The 19191-nt window shown below is 32.6% G+C and overlaps 2 protein-coding genes across 3 annotated transcripts; both read right to left on the reverse strand.

The window, feature by feature from the left end:
- Positions 1-276: 276 nt before the first annotated feature.
- On the reverse strand, positions 277-7512 carry LOC105151293 (post-GPI attachment to proteins factor 2-like). Of its 2 annotated transcripts, XM_011064939.2 has the most exons (5): positions 6898-7512; positions 5938-6266; positions 5595-5862; positions 5209-5406; positions 277-5126 (listed from the first exon to the last, which is right to left on the reverse strand). In XM_011064939.2, the coding sequence occupies exons 2-5, from the start codon at positions 6121-6123 to the stop codon at positions 4993-4995; spliced, it is 786 nt and encodes a 261-aa protein (XP_011063241.1). In that variant the 5' UTR covers positions 6124-6266; positions 6898-7512; the 3' UTR covers positions 277-4992. The 2 variants fall into 2 exon arrangements, with proteins under 2 accessions (XP_011063241.1, XP_011063232.1); XM_011064930.2 differs by lacking the exon at positions 6898-7512 and having other exon boundaries at positions 5938-6499.
- A 476-nt stretch (positions 7513-7988) lies between these two features.
- Rbm13 (RNA-binding motif protein 13) lies at positions 7989-9988 on the reverse strand. The gene is made up of 7 exons (XM_011064918.2): positions 9769-9988; positions 9640-9686; positions 9294-9437; positions 8743-9055; positions 8415-8660; positions 8259-8336; positions 7989-8186 (listed from the first exon to the last, which is right to left on the reverse strand). Exons 1-7 carry the CDS (start codon positions 9781-9783, stop codon positions 8040-8042), a joined length of 990 nt encoding a protein of 329 aa, XP_011063220.1. The 5' UTR covers positions 9784-9988; the 3' UTR covers positions 7989-8039.
- Between the last annotated feature and the right edge of the window lie 9203 nt (positions 9989-19191).

Genomic DNA, 19191 nt, shown 5'->3' on the forward strand with positions numbered 1-19191 from the left:
TAGATTTAATTTTGAAAATAATAATTCGAGAGAGAGAGAGAGAGAGAGAGAGAGAGAGAGAGAGAGAGAGAGATGTGTATATTAATATAATAATTATTTATAATAATTAATATATAGTAATTATATAATTAACGCTAATATTTATAGATTGTTTAATGTGTTAAATATTTGAATTTATATCAACATTTTTAAGAATTCAAGCAAAATTATATTTATTTGAATTCTTAGATAGATGTGTCAGTTGTTTACAATTTAATGAGATTTAACAAAAGCAGATTGTATATGATAATTTTTATTTGACAATTGTTCGTTACGCGATACAAATAGAAATCATTCTCCTAATCGAAATCAGTGTTGTTACAAGTCATCACATATACAGAAATACACTTTTAATCAGAGTATAGGGCACCTGCCCTAAACTGATTACAAGAAATATACACTATATTACAAAGCGGTCGTATACTCATCAGAAATACATTTACATCAGATGATGACTCGACCGATTGTGTTTATATGTGTATGCGAAAGTGTAGGAAAATACAACTATTTCTTATAGTGACATAAAATCAGTAGTAGTATATATAAACAAAATGTTCGAGTCTTCGTCCAATCTTCGGCGCGGCTGAAGAAAGCGACTTGTTAAATTTCGTTACGCGGAGGACGATGAAAGTTCTCGTTCGTGTCACACGATAGCTATTTAATCACGCTCGTTTATTCCCTTACATTAAGGTCAACAGAGTTCAATTACCTTCGCGGCAATGCTGTAGTAGGTTTCAACTGGATTCGAGGCTCGATTGCTCTCACTCTGATTTATAATACACGGGATTGTGGCAGAGATGAAAGATATATTTAGAGACGTTGGGCGTAAGTTTGCTTTCGACACTGTGGACATTTTCAAGTTGAAAACTTGTTGTAGACACAACATATGCATATGCGAAGAAATTGAAACAATAGTTATATATAATAGACGCAAACTATAATTTGATAAAATCTCTTTTGATAAAATTTCACAAAATCTGATTGTGTGTAGAGGGATTCAGGATAGCTTATAAAACTTATAAAACTAATTAACTAGAGACTTACTGCTACTTATTTGATTAATTAATTCTTTACTTCAATAATAATTTGTAACTAAAAAAAATTTAGTTTAAATATAAGAACAGGGAAAATGAATTCTGTGATAATATACAATTAAAATTTTTGGCATGTTTAAATATAGGTAGAGCGTATAGTTAAAAAAATGGAGTTATAGTATTCAGGGAAAATTTATTTAAGAAATAAAAAACAAAATTTAACTTGTGAAATGGAATATAGCAACACTGTTTTGTGCTTATTATCACAGAATTGTCAATTACCCAAATAATATATCGGGAACGCGCAGTTCCTTTGTGAGATCGTAGCACTTTATCGATACAATTTTAATATACACAGTAAGTAAAATAGAAAAAAGGTTTCAGTAGCAAAATCATTTAAAAAAATACGAGTCGCAGAAAAAAAATAACTGCAACTCGATAATGAGTATATGTTTGTAAAGATTTCACTTCAAGTTTGCATTGTTTAAATTATCATTACCAATCGAGAGTGAAACATCATATCGTTTACTTAATATATCGTTAACATACACTCCATCGTTTGTATAAGATAGGTATATATCATGCTAGCATTATTTACAGCGAAAGAAGAGAACTTCGAATACGATAAAAATTCTTGACAGATATGTTTAGTCATTATCGCTAATGTAAATCATATGACGAAATTTTTTAATATGTTTCCAGAGCTTTCACCCTTAAAAGCTTCTAAGTGCGTACTTATCTTACGGAAGTGAAGAAATATTTTCAGGGGAGATAATGATAAATAATTTTTTTCTTACACTTTATAGCATTTAATCTCATTAGCTTCCTCGAATCACTCTGAGGATGTGTTGATATCTTAACGATAAATTCATGAGTATTAATAAATCACAGAGCGATTATGAGGCGCACAGTCACAATCAAAATTATAATTAACTCAATTAATGTTAGTACAATTCTCTTTAGAAGCGTTAAGTTCAACATTAGCGCTTATAAAATAAATATTAGGAGATTATACTCTTTCTGTATTTTCTAACAAAATTGTTCATTTCGTAATACTTTTGAAACTTATTTTTACAAGTAAACGCCGTATTTCTAAAAAAAATTTTGATATTGATATTGATTTTATATATTATTAATTCATATAAGTCTCTTATTTATATAAGAGACATTCGGTATTTATCCATTCGCTATATAACTCACAATGCAATTTGCATTATTTATTACTTATCAACTAAAACACATATAAAATGCTTCATCCGCTTATCTTTTTTAAATAATAGATTCCCTGAGGAATTCGAGGATAATTTTTCAAAGATAAATAAAGTAATTGGAATCTCTCATTTAAATCACAATTTTAGAGATGTAAATATTGTTACAGTAATTATTTTATATTTAATTCCATTTTTACTGAAAAGTAAACATTTACTTTAAGAAACCAATTTTAATCTTTGTATGTATTCCAAGAATACCAACATAAGTTTACAATTCATTAGAAATTGAATATGTTCTGTTATAATCGATCTAGTCATATTGATGTATTTTTAGATTCTTGTCTCTTTAAAAATGAAAGAAATAATGTACAAAAAACATTACACAATCATTGCTACAAATGTATTTGAAGAGCAAAATGATTGCTCAACGAAATATAAGATGCAAATGTGATTTATTAAAGATTCCTAAAGATTAACGCATAGTGTTACCAACGATAAATTTCATGATATATCTTTAGTACATCACTTGGCACCTCTGATGATAGTATCGGTAAATTAAATGATTGTTGAATGCATCTACTTTTATCTTGACTATATATATACAAAATTGAGATTCCAATTATAATAGGAACTGAGATATTACGCTCCAGTGATTACGTTTGCTGCGTATGTAGAAAAAACAAAGCATTACTTCTTTACGATCATTACAAAAATCTAAAGCTTGTAGCATATCTTTGCATGATTACAAATGTACTTCGAGAAACTAGCGGTAAATATGCACTGACTATTCATTTTTTCCTTTTTTCAATAATGGTATACGAGTAATCTTAACAAAAAGTTGTCATATCAAAACATGCTACAATTACAATGTTCATGTGTAAAAATGTGCAAAACTGATATTATTTAACTGCGGGTGCTATCTAGAGTCATACTGACACTATCGGCCTTTTACAACGAAATCCTAAGAGACACATTGCGATAACGCACCATCTGCGCTTATTACAATAAATCTTACTTTATTTATCGATTTAATTCTGAGATATTCTGCGCAGATATTTATTACAGTCTGAGAATGTAGTCACTCCTTACTAGTCTATTCACGCACATAAGCAACTTCATCCCAATCCTATGATCATGGAACTTTCTTAACAAAAAACACGCACAAGATTTAAATAATTATAAAATACTAGTAAAAATTTTATTGCAATAATTTCTAGCAATACTTTAAATAAAACATGTTAAATTTTATTGGGCGCTTTCGATAAAGATTATTATTCAAACTATAAAATAATCTATAAAATTCAACCTATTCTCTGTTAATTTATACGTTTTTATATTATTATATATTATATATTTTATTATTTATACAATTATATATTTTAAAATAATCACATATAATTTTTAATAATCCAAAGTATTATTTAGCATTTATGATTAAAAATTAAATAACAATTTAAAAAATATTATAGATAAAAGTTTTTATCTATCTTTTAAAGTTTCTCCTTTTATCCTGTACATATTGTGTATCACAAATAATCCATATTTCAAATAATATCAAACGATATTTGTTTCAAACAGGAGTGAATGGAGAAATTTCAGTCATAAAACTTGATAGAAACTTTTTAAACGTTTGTCTTAATAAATTCGTGTTAAATATTTAGATACTGATCTTACTTTTGAACGCACGCTGGTCCGAATGCAATCGTTTTACACATCCTTGTGTAATACGATTATGACCGTTTTAACCGTCAGTGTCTCGATTTGCTATTATTAATCTATCGTATACTACATACAAACATAGGAGCAATTATCCTACGTTTGTGCAGTTACAATAATGCCAAACAGATTGGCTTGTAAATATTAGCTGAATTTATTATTTCAAAATCTATACAAGATGAATTAATCTCTTACAAGGTGAATGTGTATTAACATATACATGTACGATTTTTATTGTTAAGATTTGCTTAACAAGACACAACTGTACAATATCTTTGCAATAATCCAAAATTATAATATTCATTTAATGAACTTATGATTATAATATCTCAAAGTTCGTTTGACATAAATGTATCTTATAGTTTAATTTCAATTTATTAGATAAAATAGGAGTATCATAAAGCGAATAAAGATCGCGACTAGAATTAATATATTCGACTAGATTCTCACCTTGCAAAAGTTTCTATAAAAGAAGATTCAAAAGTCTTCACAAGTAATCTCATATGATGTGAGTAATAATATTTAATTTGCGCTTAACAATAAATGCTGTTTGTATGTAGGATACTTCTAACTATTATTTACTATGATTGTACTCTATTACTAAACAATATTAAAAGGCCGTTACATATTTCATCGTTTTAAAAGTAACCGGTGCCACATTTTGGAAGCGCTAGATATTTTTTTATTCTTTTCACGTGTCTTCTCATTCGGAATTATTGGTCGAATATCGTAGTTAATATCGCGAGACAATGTAAAAGTAAAGATAAAAATGATATCTATCTCTTAAATATCGCTGGAAGCAAATTGTATTAATCTCAAGAGGGTAACATAATGTAATATTGTAAATATCATAAAACTGAGACAATCGTGAAATTATGTATCACGTGGTATGCCAAACTTTCATCTCTTAAAAACAACAATTTGTAGCACTTCCATGCAGAGGCAATAGGTACTTTAATATGACGATGAGAATGATGAGTTATCCTATAAGGTTAATCTATTTTTACGGCAGGTAAACCGTGACCTACGATCAGTTGTTCTTCTGGAAAGTCCGAAACCACAGTGATGTGAAAGCCCATATTTGCAAAAGCTATCACGTACTCACATAGTGAAAACCAACTAAATGCTGTTCAAAATAACAAATATTGTTTATGTTTTTACTTCAAACTGTAATAAATATAACATTTTTAACTCAAATTGTTTCTTACCCAAATCGTGACACAGCAGTCGATGTTTTAAGAAGAAAATAATAAGAAAGATTGTACTGACGAGACTTGTCATAAAAAGCACTTGTTTGTACTGAAGACTTTGTGCATTTGGAGTTATTAAACGACCCAATCTCACAGCAGTCAACATGTATGTGAGCGAGCTAATCATGAACACTATGAAAATTTTTTCGTGCACCGCTGAAATATTTTTATATCATTTACTAAAAGTGTATTCGAAAAAATGCTATTAGCGCTATTTATGTCATTCTATCCTTGTTTTATGTCTAATGAATACAATAAATATAGAATAACACAAACAACGTTAATAACATCAAATGTCATTCTATCCTTCAATAATGGCAGATATGAAATTATGAGTTACTTACAATAATTTTCTCTGTTAGAAATATATGTTACACCAGACAAAGCTGCTATCTCGGCAATGTTTAACCAGTAGCATAGATTTAGGAGCCTGCTCCCTGTAATTTGTAGAGGCACATCTTCAATGTTCTTAAGTATCTTGTAATAATATGAATGATAAACACTGGCGATAACCAGTCTAGGACCAATATGTAATGCTATACTGATACGCCATAAATATCTCTGTGGAGATACTCCAGTAATGGCTGAGATCGATGGAAGAATATTATAGACCTAAACAAACAAAGAGATATTATTTCACAAGTCTTGCTTATTGTAACAATGACTTGATATGAAACTTTTGCTTACTCTACAATGAGTTTCGTGAATATCGTCCTGTTGAAATATATATGCTGTGATGAAGCAGAACAACAGCGACACAAGTGGTAAGCCAACTGTTGCCAGGCACAGCCTACGAAACGACAGTGCAAGGTATACGGAACTTTTGTTGCTCACAACATTATTCAGTTCCATATTGACAGCACCGCTTAGCATCCTGACATTTGTGCGTGAAGTTACGAAGACACGATAACTCGAAGAGTAGATCCCAGTCAGATAGTTGTGCGATACAGATTCATGTTGCTCTCCAATCTTGCATCTCCATTCAATGATCCATCACTCCGCAAGCCACGACATCCCTGAGACAAAGAAGATAGCAGATTATCATTCGTTGACGCCCTTGAGTCATTCATGTGATGAGATCACACTGTGATCCGAGGTTGCCGGAGAAATTGAGAGGAACTTGGTACCCATATCGAAAATATCAAATCAAATTACGAGCGAAGGACAACGCGCTCGTTCTGCGAACACTTGCAAATTGCGAAACCTCCCTTAATAGAGATAAATCCGCATAACGAGCGCGTTGATAGCTACGCACCGCCAATGATTTATCGCATGAATTGCTCGACAAGACCGTGGGATCTGCAGCGTGCGAATCGAGAAAAACAACACTCCGGAACATCTCGCTCTTGTCTCGGAAGTACCTCCAAGAAGCAATTATTATAAATCATGTTACACATGAGATGTTTTCCAACAAAAGACAGAAGACACGATATAACACAATGAATGATCATAACATCTTTGTTGTCTGCCAATGTTAAACAAAGGTGAAATGATACTATGTTGTATTGTCTCTTGTTGGAAAGTAACAGTAACGTTGTGTATGTTGTAACGTTAATTTGCGTTAATTCCCGCGTTACTTATCGTAACTGTATCATTCCGGCACCGCTCATCTCGCGTCTCATCTGTGCGATTGATTTTAGAAATAACCTGCCAGCTCTATAAATAGCGAGCGAAAGGGCAAAATCACGGCCGGATCACCATGTTCCTGGCGTTCGGTTTGTCCGAGTTCCTGAAGACTGCGGCGGAGTCCCCGATAGCGGAGAATCAAATCAAAATGTCAACGTGCGTGACGATTCTAAACGAATGCGCAATGCCGAAGTACTGCGGAGTGCGGATCGACTGACACCTCGCTTTGTCTTGCGACGAATCGGATTCTCTGGAGTTCAATCACGAATAATCGATGGCAGGTGAACTCGCCGAGGAAGGTTTCTCCGATTCTCGGAGATCCTCGGCGACGAACAATTAGTAGAGATTCGTCTCCTCTCTCTCTCAACTTGTCTCAACTCGTCACGATTAATCGTATCGTCTGCTATGCTGCTTCGGATGTTCCGATTCCCCTCCCCAAGATGTACTTTCTGTAGTCTTCGCGTCTGTGAGCGGAACTTTTGAACGTACTGCGTTTGACTTGAAAACACGATACGCAAACGCAAACGTAAAATATAAACATTACTGGACTGATTAAATTTTCAAAACTATAGAACTACCAAAGTAGTAAAATTGATTAGTTTGTAATGTTTTATTAAATTTATAAGTGCATTTTCTGAGATTTCTTGCATAATATATGCAAAAAAATAATTTAATTTACTTTCTGTTTATTCTTTCTTTTTCAAATATATATAGATATATTAATTGCTAGTAGTTTTTGTCTTTTCTAGTGCCATAAATCAGATATTTGATCATTTATATTATTATATTTAAAAATTTGTTTGACTTTTTTGTATTTGTTTTGCAATGGTTTTGTAATTTTACAAGAGAAATCTCAAAGGTATTATTTAATGAAATAGATATATAATATGAGATTTTCACATATCGGTCCATAAAGAAATTCGAGTTTCACATTTATACGTCTTGAGAAAAAACGTTAAAGACATTATACTCTTAAAGTATCCTATTCCACCTTTTTTTTACTTTTAATGCAAGTTAAAACGCATCTGGATATATGAACGGTTTAAATATTATCAAATGTAATACCATGATTATTTTATCAACCGAAATATTGGATAATAACTTATACAGCGTTTTGTGATTTTGTTATAAAGATATTATATTTATATAATACAAATTTATTTTTATACACGCGCCTGTTTATTTTGCTGACTCTCTTCTTCCACTTCGTATTCAATTTCGACTCTCGGTCGAGGTTTCTTTTGCACCTTTCCTTTTTTGACAACTTTTGGTCCTTTTGTCTTCTTGCTTGTGGACGGTGTGACTAAATCCTAATAAAACACGAGCAATTTATATCACAACTTGTAGTGCAATAAACTTACTTTGACCTTGAGAATTCTTACCTCGATATCACTAGCTTCGGATTCAAAGCTATCGGATAATTCAACTTCTTCTTTCTGTCCAGAGTCACTATCTTCATCCTATACAGCATTTATAATGTATTTATAAAAAAATATTAAAGTAATTATATTTTAATGACTGTTTCATTCATCACTTACCATAGAAAGCTCTTCAATGTCGTCATCGTCCTCATAGTCATCATCGTCGCTATCAGCTTCAACATATTCTGGACCATCTTGTTCAGTTTCTCTGTCGTCTGCTTCTAATTCCATTTCCAACTCCTTCTCAAGTTCTTTCTCTTGCTCTTCTTCATGCTCGCTTTCTGCTTCACTTTCTCCTTCAACTTCAACAGTTCCCACAGCCTTATCAAATACTCGTTGTGGGAAATTATAAATACCTTCATACTGAAATATGAAGAAAATAACATTTCTGAAATATAACTTAATCTTTATATATAATTTTATAATGAATATAAAATTCAATTACCATTCCTTTTTTCAACCTCTCCATAAGCTGTTTTTCAATTGCATTTTCTAGTTTTGCAGCAATCAAAGCCTTTTCTTCCCTACGCCTTTCTCTTCTTTCAATTTTCCTCTGAAGCGGTACAATTTTCTTTTGTCGTCTTAATCTAAATTTTCTCATACGAATAAGATACTGTGTGATCTTGAGAAATCTTTGCTTACATTTAGCTTTTATGAAACCAGGCCAATAAAGAAGATTTTCATTAATTTGATGTATGGCTTTTTCAAAATTTCTAGACAGTTTGACTTTCTCCCAGCTATTTTTAGGTGTATGTATTCTAAATAAAAGAAACTTAATTAACATTCAAACTAATACATATTAATATACATGTAAAAATATTATAAAGATGTACATATAAAGATAAAAGTTTATTTTATGGATGCTTACAATTATGTTTGAATTAAAACTAATCTTTGTTTCTTTACTAATATTCATAAAATTTATAATTTTAAGTGTTATAAAAAAATGTTATAGATTAGTAACTACCGTAACTACAATTCATATGTTTAATCTACCTTTCTGCAGTTCTCATGTAAAGATAAATAATACCATTTTCTTCTTTAATCGTAGCATATTGACTGTTTGCAAGAGGACATGCAGCTCTACTGCATAAACCAGTAAGATTAAATTCATTTCTGCAGAACCGCTGTGTCTTTGTACTGCAAACAAGAGATGTTAAAATTACAATAACAGTAAGGCTGTTACAATATGGCTGTGTTCGCTTTGACGCTTACAGCACTTGTGAGCATTATTTGTCCTTGTTTAATATTTAATAAACAACAAGAATGAAACAACGTTTAAAGTGTTGCAAGTGACAACGCAGCACTTTGTTGCACATTTATCTTTTAAGGATGTACTTACTTTACTTTGAAAGAACAGAATGATTTATTGATAACACTCCACACAACCTGTAAAATTGTTTGTTATAAATAAAAACGCAATAATAATTAAAAATAGTTAAATTAAACTATACTCAGAGCTTTTACTTACGTCGTCGTGCTGCATTTTGATTTATTATAATTCAATTACGAGAACAAATATTATCGTAATTATAAATAATCGTCACGAACACATTCTTTGATAACAACACGTGCAAATAAAAGGGTTTTTAGTATATTGTACTACGAACGATGGATTGCGCTTTCAACAACTTCACCACGAGGTTATCAGAGATCAGAGGTTAGGTGACGCCATAGATAAAAAGGCTTGAGAGTGGCTATCTTGGTCTTTTTTACGTAATGCGTAGACTAGCGCACCATTTTTACGATTTGAAAACTAAGTACCGCCGAGAAAAAAAGTTTCTCTCTATCTATACCACCGACGATACTATTAAAGACTGACATCCTTACGGGAGTTCGCGTTCTTATGAATATTGAAGTGATTAAGAGTTGAAAACTGATAATATTGTACTAATTTTATGATTTATTAGTTTAGTACACGTATTTATGCATTTTGAGTTCAATAACTCGATTTTTCTTTAAAATCGTGATTTCAGTGTTATCGTCAAAGTTTGATTATCAACAGAGATGATAACTGCAATGAAAAAAATTGTAATTTTTCTGCAACAATATAGAATATTGTAGTTTTACAAGTATGCATATTTATTTATGAAACATTTATGTAATAAAAAAATCATGATTTCATCAATTTAATAATGTATGAGCCAAATATTTATGTTAATATTAGCAAATTTATATTAATTGTCGATAATGTCAGCGTTCTTCAATTATCTCCGGGCTCTTGGAACCCTTTTTATACCACCGAAAAATCGAAAAAGACATTAAAAATGTAAAAAAAGACGTCAAGTATATTTTGCAGAAAAAAAATGTTGCATAAAAAAAAGTGAAATTAAAATAATATTTCAAGTATCTCTATTTAAAAAGTCCTATAGAAGAACACAGTTCTCCGAGCGGCATCTCGAAGGCATTCTTATCACTGTAATTATAAATGCATAAAAATTCATTAATTTTTTGTATATGCTCATGATTATATGTATGTTTGATATGACTACAGTGAAATCAACTTCCATAACTTAAGATAATAGCGGTACTTGATTTCTAATACTACCATTCTGTATTATACCAGAAAGAAACCTTCTTTCTGCTTTGATACCGCATCTATTTTTCACAACTGTCGATAAAATTGTAATATTTTAAATAAATGTGTCCGTTAATAAAAGCCATTGACGAGATACTACTGTTAAATAAAGACCGTCAATTCTGGGTAATTTTTCTAATTTTGACTCCTTAAGATCTTTATATAAAAGATTTCAAAGACCCGGAGATAATTGAAGAATGCTGATATTATCGACAATTGATATAAAATTGCGATTATTAACATAAATATTTGGATAATATATGACGTATATATTATTAAATTCATAATTTTTTATTATATAAGTGTTCCATAAATGTATATTGTAATGCTATAATATCGTATATATTGTCGTAAAATTATAATTTTTTTTCTCTACATTTATTATCTTTATAGTCTATATTGATAATCTTACTCAGATAATGACGTTAAAATTATAGTTTTAAATAAAACTTCAGTAATATTAAATTTTAAACATATAAATGTTTACAAAATTAAAAAATAAAAAAATTAGTACTATATTATCACTTTCTTACTTTTAATAATTTAAAATATTTTAATAAGGACGCGACTGCCGCAAGAATATCGATCTTTAATAGTATCATATAAGTGTATACGTTCAAGTAGAGATAGCAGCACAGTATATAAAGTCACTACATTGATAAATAGAATGAATTGAATTAAGTAAAATGGTAGAAATTAACAACCTCGCGGGATACTTTGAGAACAATTATGAAAAGCCACTGCTGGCCGACTCCTATAAAGCAGTTATACTTTACGAGACCTTTATCTAGATCTCCAATGGCCAAATTTTAAGTGAAATATAAAAGCCAGCTCAATACGATAAACATAGATCTTATAAGCGGTGCTGAAATCAAAGAAGCTTACAATGCTAATATCAAATTTTCTCAAATGTTCCAAGACAGATTGTCAGATCGTACGGTGATATTCACTGATTGGTGAAGGACTGATATTGATGGCGGGTTGAATGTTGGCATGGCTAGCTGGAGCTTAAACGAGTTTTTCACATTTAGTTATAAATTATTAGATGTTACTTCTATATATAGCCGAGGCTATTGCCTTACTGACAGTCCTAAAACGTATAAACATCTCTGAGCATGTCAATTTTATAATCTTTTCGGATTCCAAGAATATTCTCAGCTCTTTTTAAAACATTCGCAAACTTAAACACCAATCTCATCTAATTCAAGAAATCAATCATATTATTGCCGGGTGTAATGAAAAAGATAAAAATATCGAACTGATTTGGATTCCAGCTTATCGTAATATTCAAGGAAACAAAAATGCGGACCTAGCCCGCCTTTGAAGGTGATTTGCTGGAGGTGGAGGTGCCTTATTCGGATATTACTAGTATTTTTAAAACCCAATGCAATAAGGAAGATTTCTTGACATATAGAGCTAATTTTTTTATAAAGACTACTGAGTATTTTCAACTATACTATTTTCAATCAGGTAAACCGTGATTTATTTCCAATAATCTAAGCAGGAAAGCTATTGTAAATTGTAACTATCAATCGCTTTCGCTGTGGCTATAATTCTTTGAAATTTAGTTTATTTAGATTTAAGATAACCGATAACGATAAATGTTCTTGCGGTCTCAGAGACCGAAGACGGGAATATATTATGGGTTTGTAATAAGTTTACCAAAGAAAGAAAGAATATGTTTAAGATAAGTTTAATAAGTTGAATATAAAAACTCCGATTGACATTAAAGAAATTTTAAAAAGAATGAAAACGAATGAAATTGAGGTTATAACTGAATTCTTTAATAAATGCAAGATCGATATATAAGTTTTTTCTTTTCTTTTTTTAAGTTAAAAAGATCTTTTAAGCATATATTTTTCGTTGTTACATTCTACAGCTTTAATTTGAGTAAAGACATAAGCTATGTTAATCCCCATCCAATTATATTGTTATTTCAACGCCATCTAATGGTAGCTGCAAGACTGCGAATGTATGTAAAATGGCTGTATTTTAACTGTAGGCCAATAAATTATCTAAACTAAATTATCTACATTGATAAATACTGCAAACTCTCCATCATTTTAATGCCAAACGCGACCATTCCAAAGTTATAATTATACATTTATATAAACACATATTTTGTGAGGGAAAATAAAACCGTAAAATATGTAAATCATTTTTTTAATTTGTAATCAGTTTATTTATATACAAGAAAATACGTAAACAATATACAAATACTTAATTCATGTAGGTCTTTAATTTAATACGGATTTATTTTTCATCAAAAGTTTTAATGCATAAAAGTGCGCGAAGTACAGTTTTGAAGGTGAAAATACACATCAACACATATAACCACCGAAAGAGAAAATAAATTTTATAAAAGATAAATGTTTAGTGCGATAAAAAATACATAAAAAATTTTGATAACTGCACCTAAGCGTCGATGAAATGAATGAATTATGTACATCCGCCAATTTGACGTTAAATACTTAAAAAGATAAATATGCTATTATTGCGGTATTTTATACACATCATCTCGTGACTTTATAGTATAGAAATGGAATAAGGTAACCTTTTATGTTCATGCTTGACTTTCATTTTTAGCATCAAAACAGATCACGTCATATTTGACGTTAATATTCATCAGTTTTGACCACATGACTTATTTTGACGCTAAAAATAACAATATTAATTTAAAAAAAAATTAATAATTGTTTTATATATTACCTACCTTATATATTACAAGTAAAAAAGTTGTTACAGATGAACATTATTCTTTACATTTTCTCAAAAAAGCTCAGTTTTAAATTTATCGAAGAACTTCCTTTAAAATATTCTCGATTATTTTATGTACTTTCGACGATCTAAATATGCCTTCGCTCAGAAGAGTTATATTAGGTATTGACTAAGAGTATTTAATATTTTAAGGATGTGTTGGCTGAAGAGTTGTTTGCTAGGAATCATCATGTCCCTCACGATAACTTATAACTGGATAATGGAGGAATTTATATTCGTGCGGTAAAACCCCCTCAGCGATGGCGAAACGTCAGGTTGTCATCGGTTCGATATTTCCGTGACTTCAGCCACGGTCAAGTTAAGTTTCTTAATTAAGAAACCGTCCATCTCGAAGTCTGTCTTCGTTAGCTGCGTGGGTCTCGTGAATTTAACACAACGATATGACAAAGATGTAAGGAAATTTTGATAAAAATTTTTTTAAGAGAAAGACAGAGGCTTGATTGATGTTTGATGATATTGAATCTTTGAAAGAATTGACTAATTTACATTCATTCATATTAGTTAATATATTATATATCAATATATTATAAAATAAATATAACAGTGTTGTATTAATAGCAAAGAGTTTCGTTAAGCAAATCAAACATGGAGATAAAATGAAACAGTCGATTTTTAGGAAATTTTAAATTTTATTCTTCAAAAAAAATTTAAGTCTTCAGTTTAAAATTTTATCACTAATAAAAATGTTATAGATGTTAAATGTCTAATAGTAAAGATTTCAAAATTTACTATAAATAAAGAAAAAAAAATTTATCTTTAAAAAATACTAATTTTATTTAAAAAAATGAGTTTGATGGATATCTTATTTATGGATATCCTTTTCTTAACTGAAAACATTTCGTTACATTATCTGATTATAAACATCCGTTTGATTTGAAAATGGCTACCATTCGACGACTTTGATAGGTTGATAGTATCCAACATTACATCCACGTACGCGGGACAACGGTAAAAAAACGACGATGGAATGCATGTGGAAAAAAGACACAACACAGTGGATATTCGTGAGCCCAAAGGGCGTTTACGAGTTTCCCGCCACCCCGGTTTTCGAGAGAGAAAGAAAGAGAGACAGAAAGAGAGAAAGAGAGACAACACACAAGGGAGAGCAAGAGAGGGCGAGCGCTTCCGCCTGATCGCCCACATACATTTTCGTTAAAACGCGCGTGTTCCGTCCGTTTCATTAATTTTAATGCCCGCCGAGCCCGTTCTGTTCATTTCTGCGCAACATATGAATATACCACCGTACCCTCTCTCGCGCGCATTTCCTAGTATACGCGCGTATGCTCTCTTTATCCCTGCGAGCGACACGCGGGTGGTAGCGTGTGTGTAACTCCGTGTACCGCTGCATGGTTGTATGTAATTCGGGCATAGGAATGTATATGTATGTGTGTGTTTGCGCGTATATGTGTAGGGATATACGTGTGAGGCTGCGTACGCGAGCGAGTAGCGGGCTCGCTCATGCGAACGCGCGGCCTCCTCTCCGCCCTCCCCCCGCGGGTTGGTTGATATTAATTAATAATCAGAAACAGATGCGGCCTCCGCTCGCGTCGCGCCTCTCTCTCTCTCTCTCTCTCTCTCTCTCTCTCTCTCTCTCTCTCTCTCTCTGCGCGCTTCCAAACGATAATTATTTAAGTGCCTCCTCTCTCGTTCTCTTCCTCTCTCGCTTTCAGTGTCCCGTCTCCGGTTCCAAGCATTTTCTTCACTGTCGCGCTAAGCGCGGCGTACTAATTAAAGAGCGTTCGTCGGTGAATTTTACGAACTCGCTCTCTCTCTCTCTCTCTCTCTCGCTCCCTTCCTCTCTCACTCTCATTACGCACGAATCGCCATCGTCATCGTCGTCATTTCCACTCTTCCCGCGGGATTAATTTGTTTGCGCAGCTCGCGGAAACACCCTGGAGACCTGGTGCCACATTTTACATTTGAAATGCTGAACGAACAGGAAACGGTAGGAAATGCCAAGACTTTCTTTCAGTATTTAATAAGTTTATACTTCAAATTTCAATAAATTTAGGAAATATAAGTTAAGTATAAAGATTACTCTATGAATCATCAAAAGTAAACTAACTTAATTAACTTCGCAGTTTATCTTACCTTTATTACCAAACAACACTTGTATTGTTCTTAAGATTTTGAAAGAGATCATAATATTTTCTAAGATGACATATTTTGAATTGTGTCGTTTTTATAAATAAGAAGAAAAGTCTTTTTATAGTGAATATTTAGAGTTAAAACGGTTTTGGGGATTGAAATTTAAAGAAGGAGTTGTTTGATTTTTAATTTAGTCATTTTAACTCATCAAGATAAATACAAAGTCAATGATATTTCGAGTTATATTACTTTTGATAAATATTTCAGATTTATAATTTTATAAGATATCAAAAAATTGACACAATCTCCGCACACTAAAAGTGATTTTATAATAAAATTTTGTTGCTACAAGCCACTCTGTGACATACAAAATGAAAATGCAAAGTATGTAAGTTTACACTGAAGATAAGCGAAATACTCATTTATTCTTAACAAAGTCTTACGTTACTGTTTTAATCAGTGAAATTTTCATTGATTCAATTTAAGAGAGCACATCTCTTCGTTATTATTCACACGTGTTTGAAAAATCAATATCAAACTCGCCGATACGAGCGGAAAGATCGCCGTCGGAAGTTTTTCCATGGACGCGCGTCAGAAACGCAGAAAATCGAGGGTGAGGAGGTCCCGTAGTGGCGGACCAGCGGAAAGAAGGAAGAGGAAAGTACGGGACGGATGTGACGCTCCCGGATGGCGCTTAGCCAGCGACTCTTCCAGCAGTGTCTGCCTTAATATCCGCCACTAACATTATTTCATAAAAGTATTACTATAAATCCAAACTCGCGTTATTTAAGCACCATGCCTCCGTGCAAGCGAAGAAGGGGGAGGGGGGGAGGGGAGGGAAAGGGACGACCGCTTCTACTCGCTCGCAGGATCCCACCTCCCCCCCCCCCTGACCGCCTCGTCCCTTCGCGGGAGTTCGCCTTACATTATACCGGGCGAAGGAGCCCGGCAGGCAAGTTTTGCCACCCTCTTTTCCCTCCGCCACATTAGAGATATATTATGCAGATAGCAGAGGCGCCGCCGTCGGCCGAGGCGAAGCGATTCCAAAGAAGGGGCAGTGCGGGGGGCTGCGGAAATTTAAAACTTTATTTACCCTACGCTCCGAACGACTTTTCGCCACCCTCGATCTCCTTCCTCCACTGCCAGTGTCCACCCATCGGATGTATGCACAGGATCCGCACTCGTTACTTGGTGCTTATTTATTTATTCGTACGTGAATGGGATAGCCGCCTTGAAAAACGCTGGGAAGATGGCAGAAGCCATTCCCGTAAACTTTCTTTGTCGTAGCGAAACGATCCAAAGGTGAAATCTTTATTAGTGCGTGTATTGTTAATTCGCATAAGTAATTAAAATGGTACATGTATATATATTATATTGTGAAAGACAGACATTGTTTAGAACAGAATAAGACACTTTTAAAACTGACTTTATGTTATTATTTTGATTATCGCTGGTGAAATCGCATCTACTCATATATTTCATCTTTATTTTACCTCACGTTGATTAAACGCGAAATTCTAGCCTGAGATTAATTAATCTAGAATGCCAGTCTAAAATGTGAATCAGTCTTACAAAAAAGTGAAATAGATTTCAATCTGTATCTATTCAATACTATTACAAATATTAAAACGAATATCTACAGACATAATAAGACTGATGAGTTTAATAACAAAGCTTTATTAACAAAGATAAGTTTAATAACAAATGTTAAATCAAAGAATGTAATAGTAATGAGAATTGTAGTAAATATTATTCAAAGCTCTTTGTCGTATTGAATCAATATACGGTATACATGAATATTAATATTATCATAAACTTGTTCAAATTTTCTTATCTTAATTAGAAGCAACATGCATTTTGCGCGTATCGCGGATTAAACGCTTTGCCGACGCTATTTTCTTGAATTTTCGCAATCTCCGCGCTTTCAAACCAGTTATAATATTAATTCTTTGATCCCATCCCTTCGCACACACCGCGAGAAGATTCGATTTACGAGAATCTGAAGTCAGGACGCGGCGAATTCGGTAAAAATCCGAGAAAACCGTTTCCGGTTCCGGCTCTTTGAACTTACTCGTTCGGGACCGGTACTTACACCCTTCGTCGAAGGCGACACTTCGCCGTGATTGCATGCGACGGAGGGTGAAGAAAGAGAAAAAGAGAAAGAGAGAGGGAGAAAGAAAAAAGGAAAACTCGCCCTCTTTTAAACTCCCGGGAAGGCGGCTGGGAATGAACGCGAAGGCGACGAACAGCGGGAGGGAACGAAGGCGTAAACCGACGGTCGGCTGATTAGTCGCGAGACTTCGCCCGTTTTCACGATTTTCTCGACTCGATTCCGACGATTCCAACTTGCGCCACCGATTCACGGAAGAACCTTCGGCGTCGATAAAAAAAGAGCGACGGAGGACAAGTTTTTCTCCACCTCTGGCGACGCTCATTCCGCAATTCTTTCTCTTTTAAACAAAAGACGAAAAAAAATTCAAGATCGACGTAAAAATAAGAAAATGGTGTAAAATAAAAAGCAAAAATCTCGAGGCGATCAGTTTAAATCAAAATTGAAATAAATCAGTTATTTGTAAAATTGGTATAATTTTATTTGAACTTTTAATATTATAGATACGCAGGAATTAATTTGAATTGATGACAAGTTGACGAAATTGAATAGAATAATTGAGATTTGTAAATAAATAAATAATATAAATTTTTTATTTGTATTACTTTTTTTCTCATTTATTACGTAATGAGTTATTTAACTGTGAAAAAGTCAAAATAATCTGTAATAGCTAACTATCACTATTTTGATTGGCATCATTTTTCTTTGGGAAACATTTTAATGCAACTTGTCATTTTTCCTAATTATAAAAGATCGATATATTTGAAATACAATCCATGCAAAATTCGAAAAATTTCAATTTTTTGTGTCACTTTTCTTGCTGGTGGGGATGTCATTTTCATATGATTTAATAATTCTCTTCAAGAAGGATGTTATCCTTCATTATCAATTACATTGGATAATGAAGAAAAACCATTTTAGCTAAGAAATTATTTATAATACTGTGCCTATACAATAATAAAATTCAACAATTTAATCGTGAAAAATAATAAAAAGATAATAATTAGCGCAATATTTTCCTATTTGCATAAAAAATTAAATTTATTAAACTTTCACGTTCCGTTTCGAAATCGAATTCAAAAGGCACAAGACATTCAATACGCGCTTCCAGAATGGGAGGTTTAAGGTAAAATATTTTATCCAGAAGAGAGGTGTTATTTTCTTTCGGCAATAAGGTATTCTTTAAAAATGCACAATTTCAGGCGCTACTGGCGGACGCTCATTAATTTTTCGCGCTCGTCCTAAGCTCATCTCGCACACGCGTTAAGACTCGTTAGGACCTTGAGCGCCCAACGAGGCGAACTCGCGCGAACGGGAATCGCTCGCTCGCGCGAGCAACC

This window comes from Acromyrmex echinatior, chromosome 3, assembly GCF_024713525.1.
Source record: "Acromyrmex echinatior isolate Ae372 chromosome 3, ASM2471352v2, whole genome shotgun sequence".
NCBI classification, from domain to species: Eukaryota; Metazoa; Arthropoda; class Insecta; order Hymenoptera; family Formicidae; genus Acromyrmex; species Acromyrmex echinatior.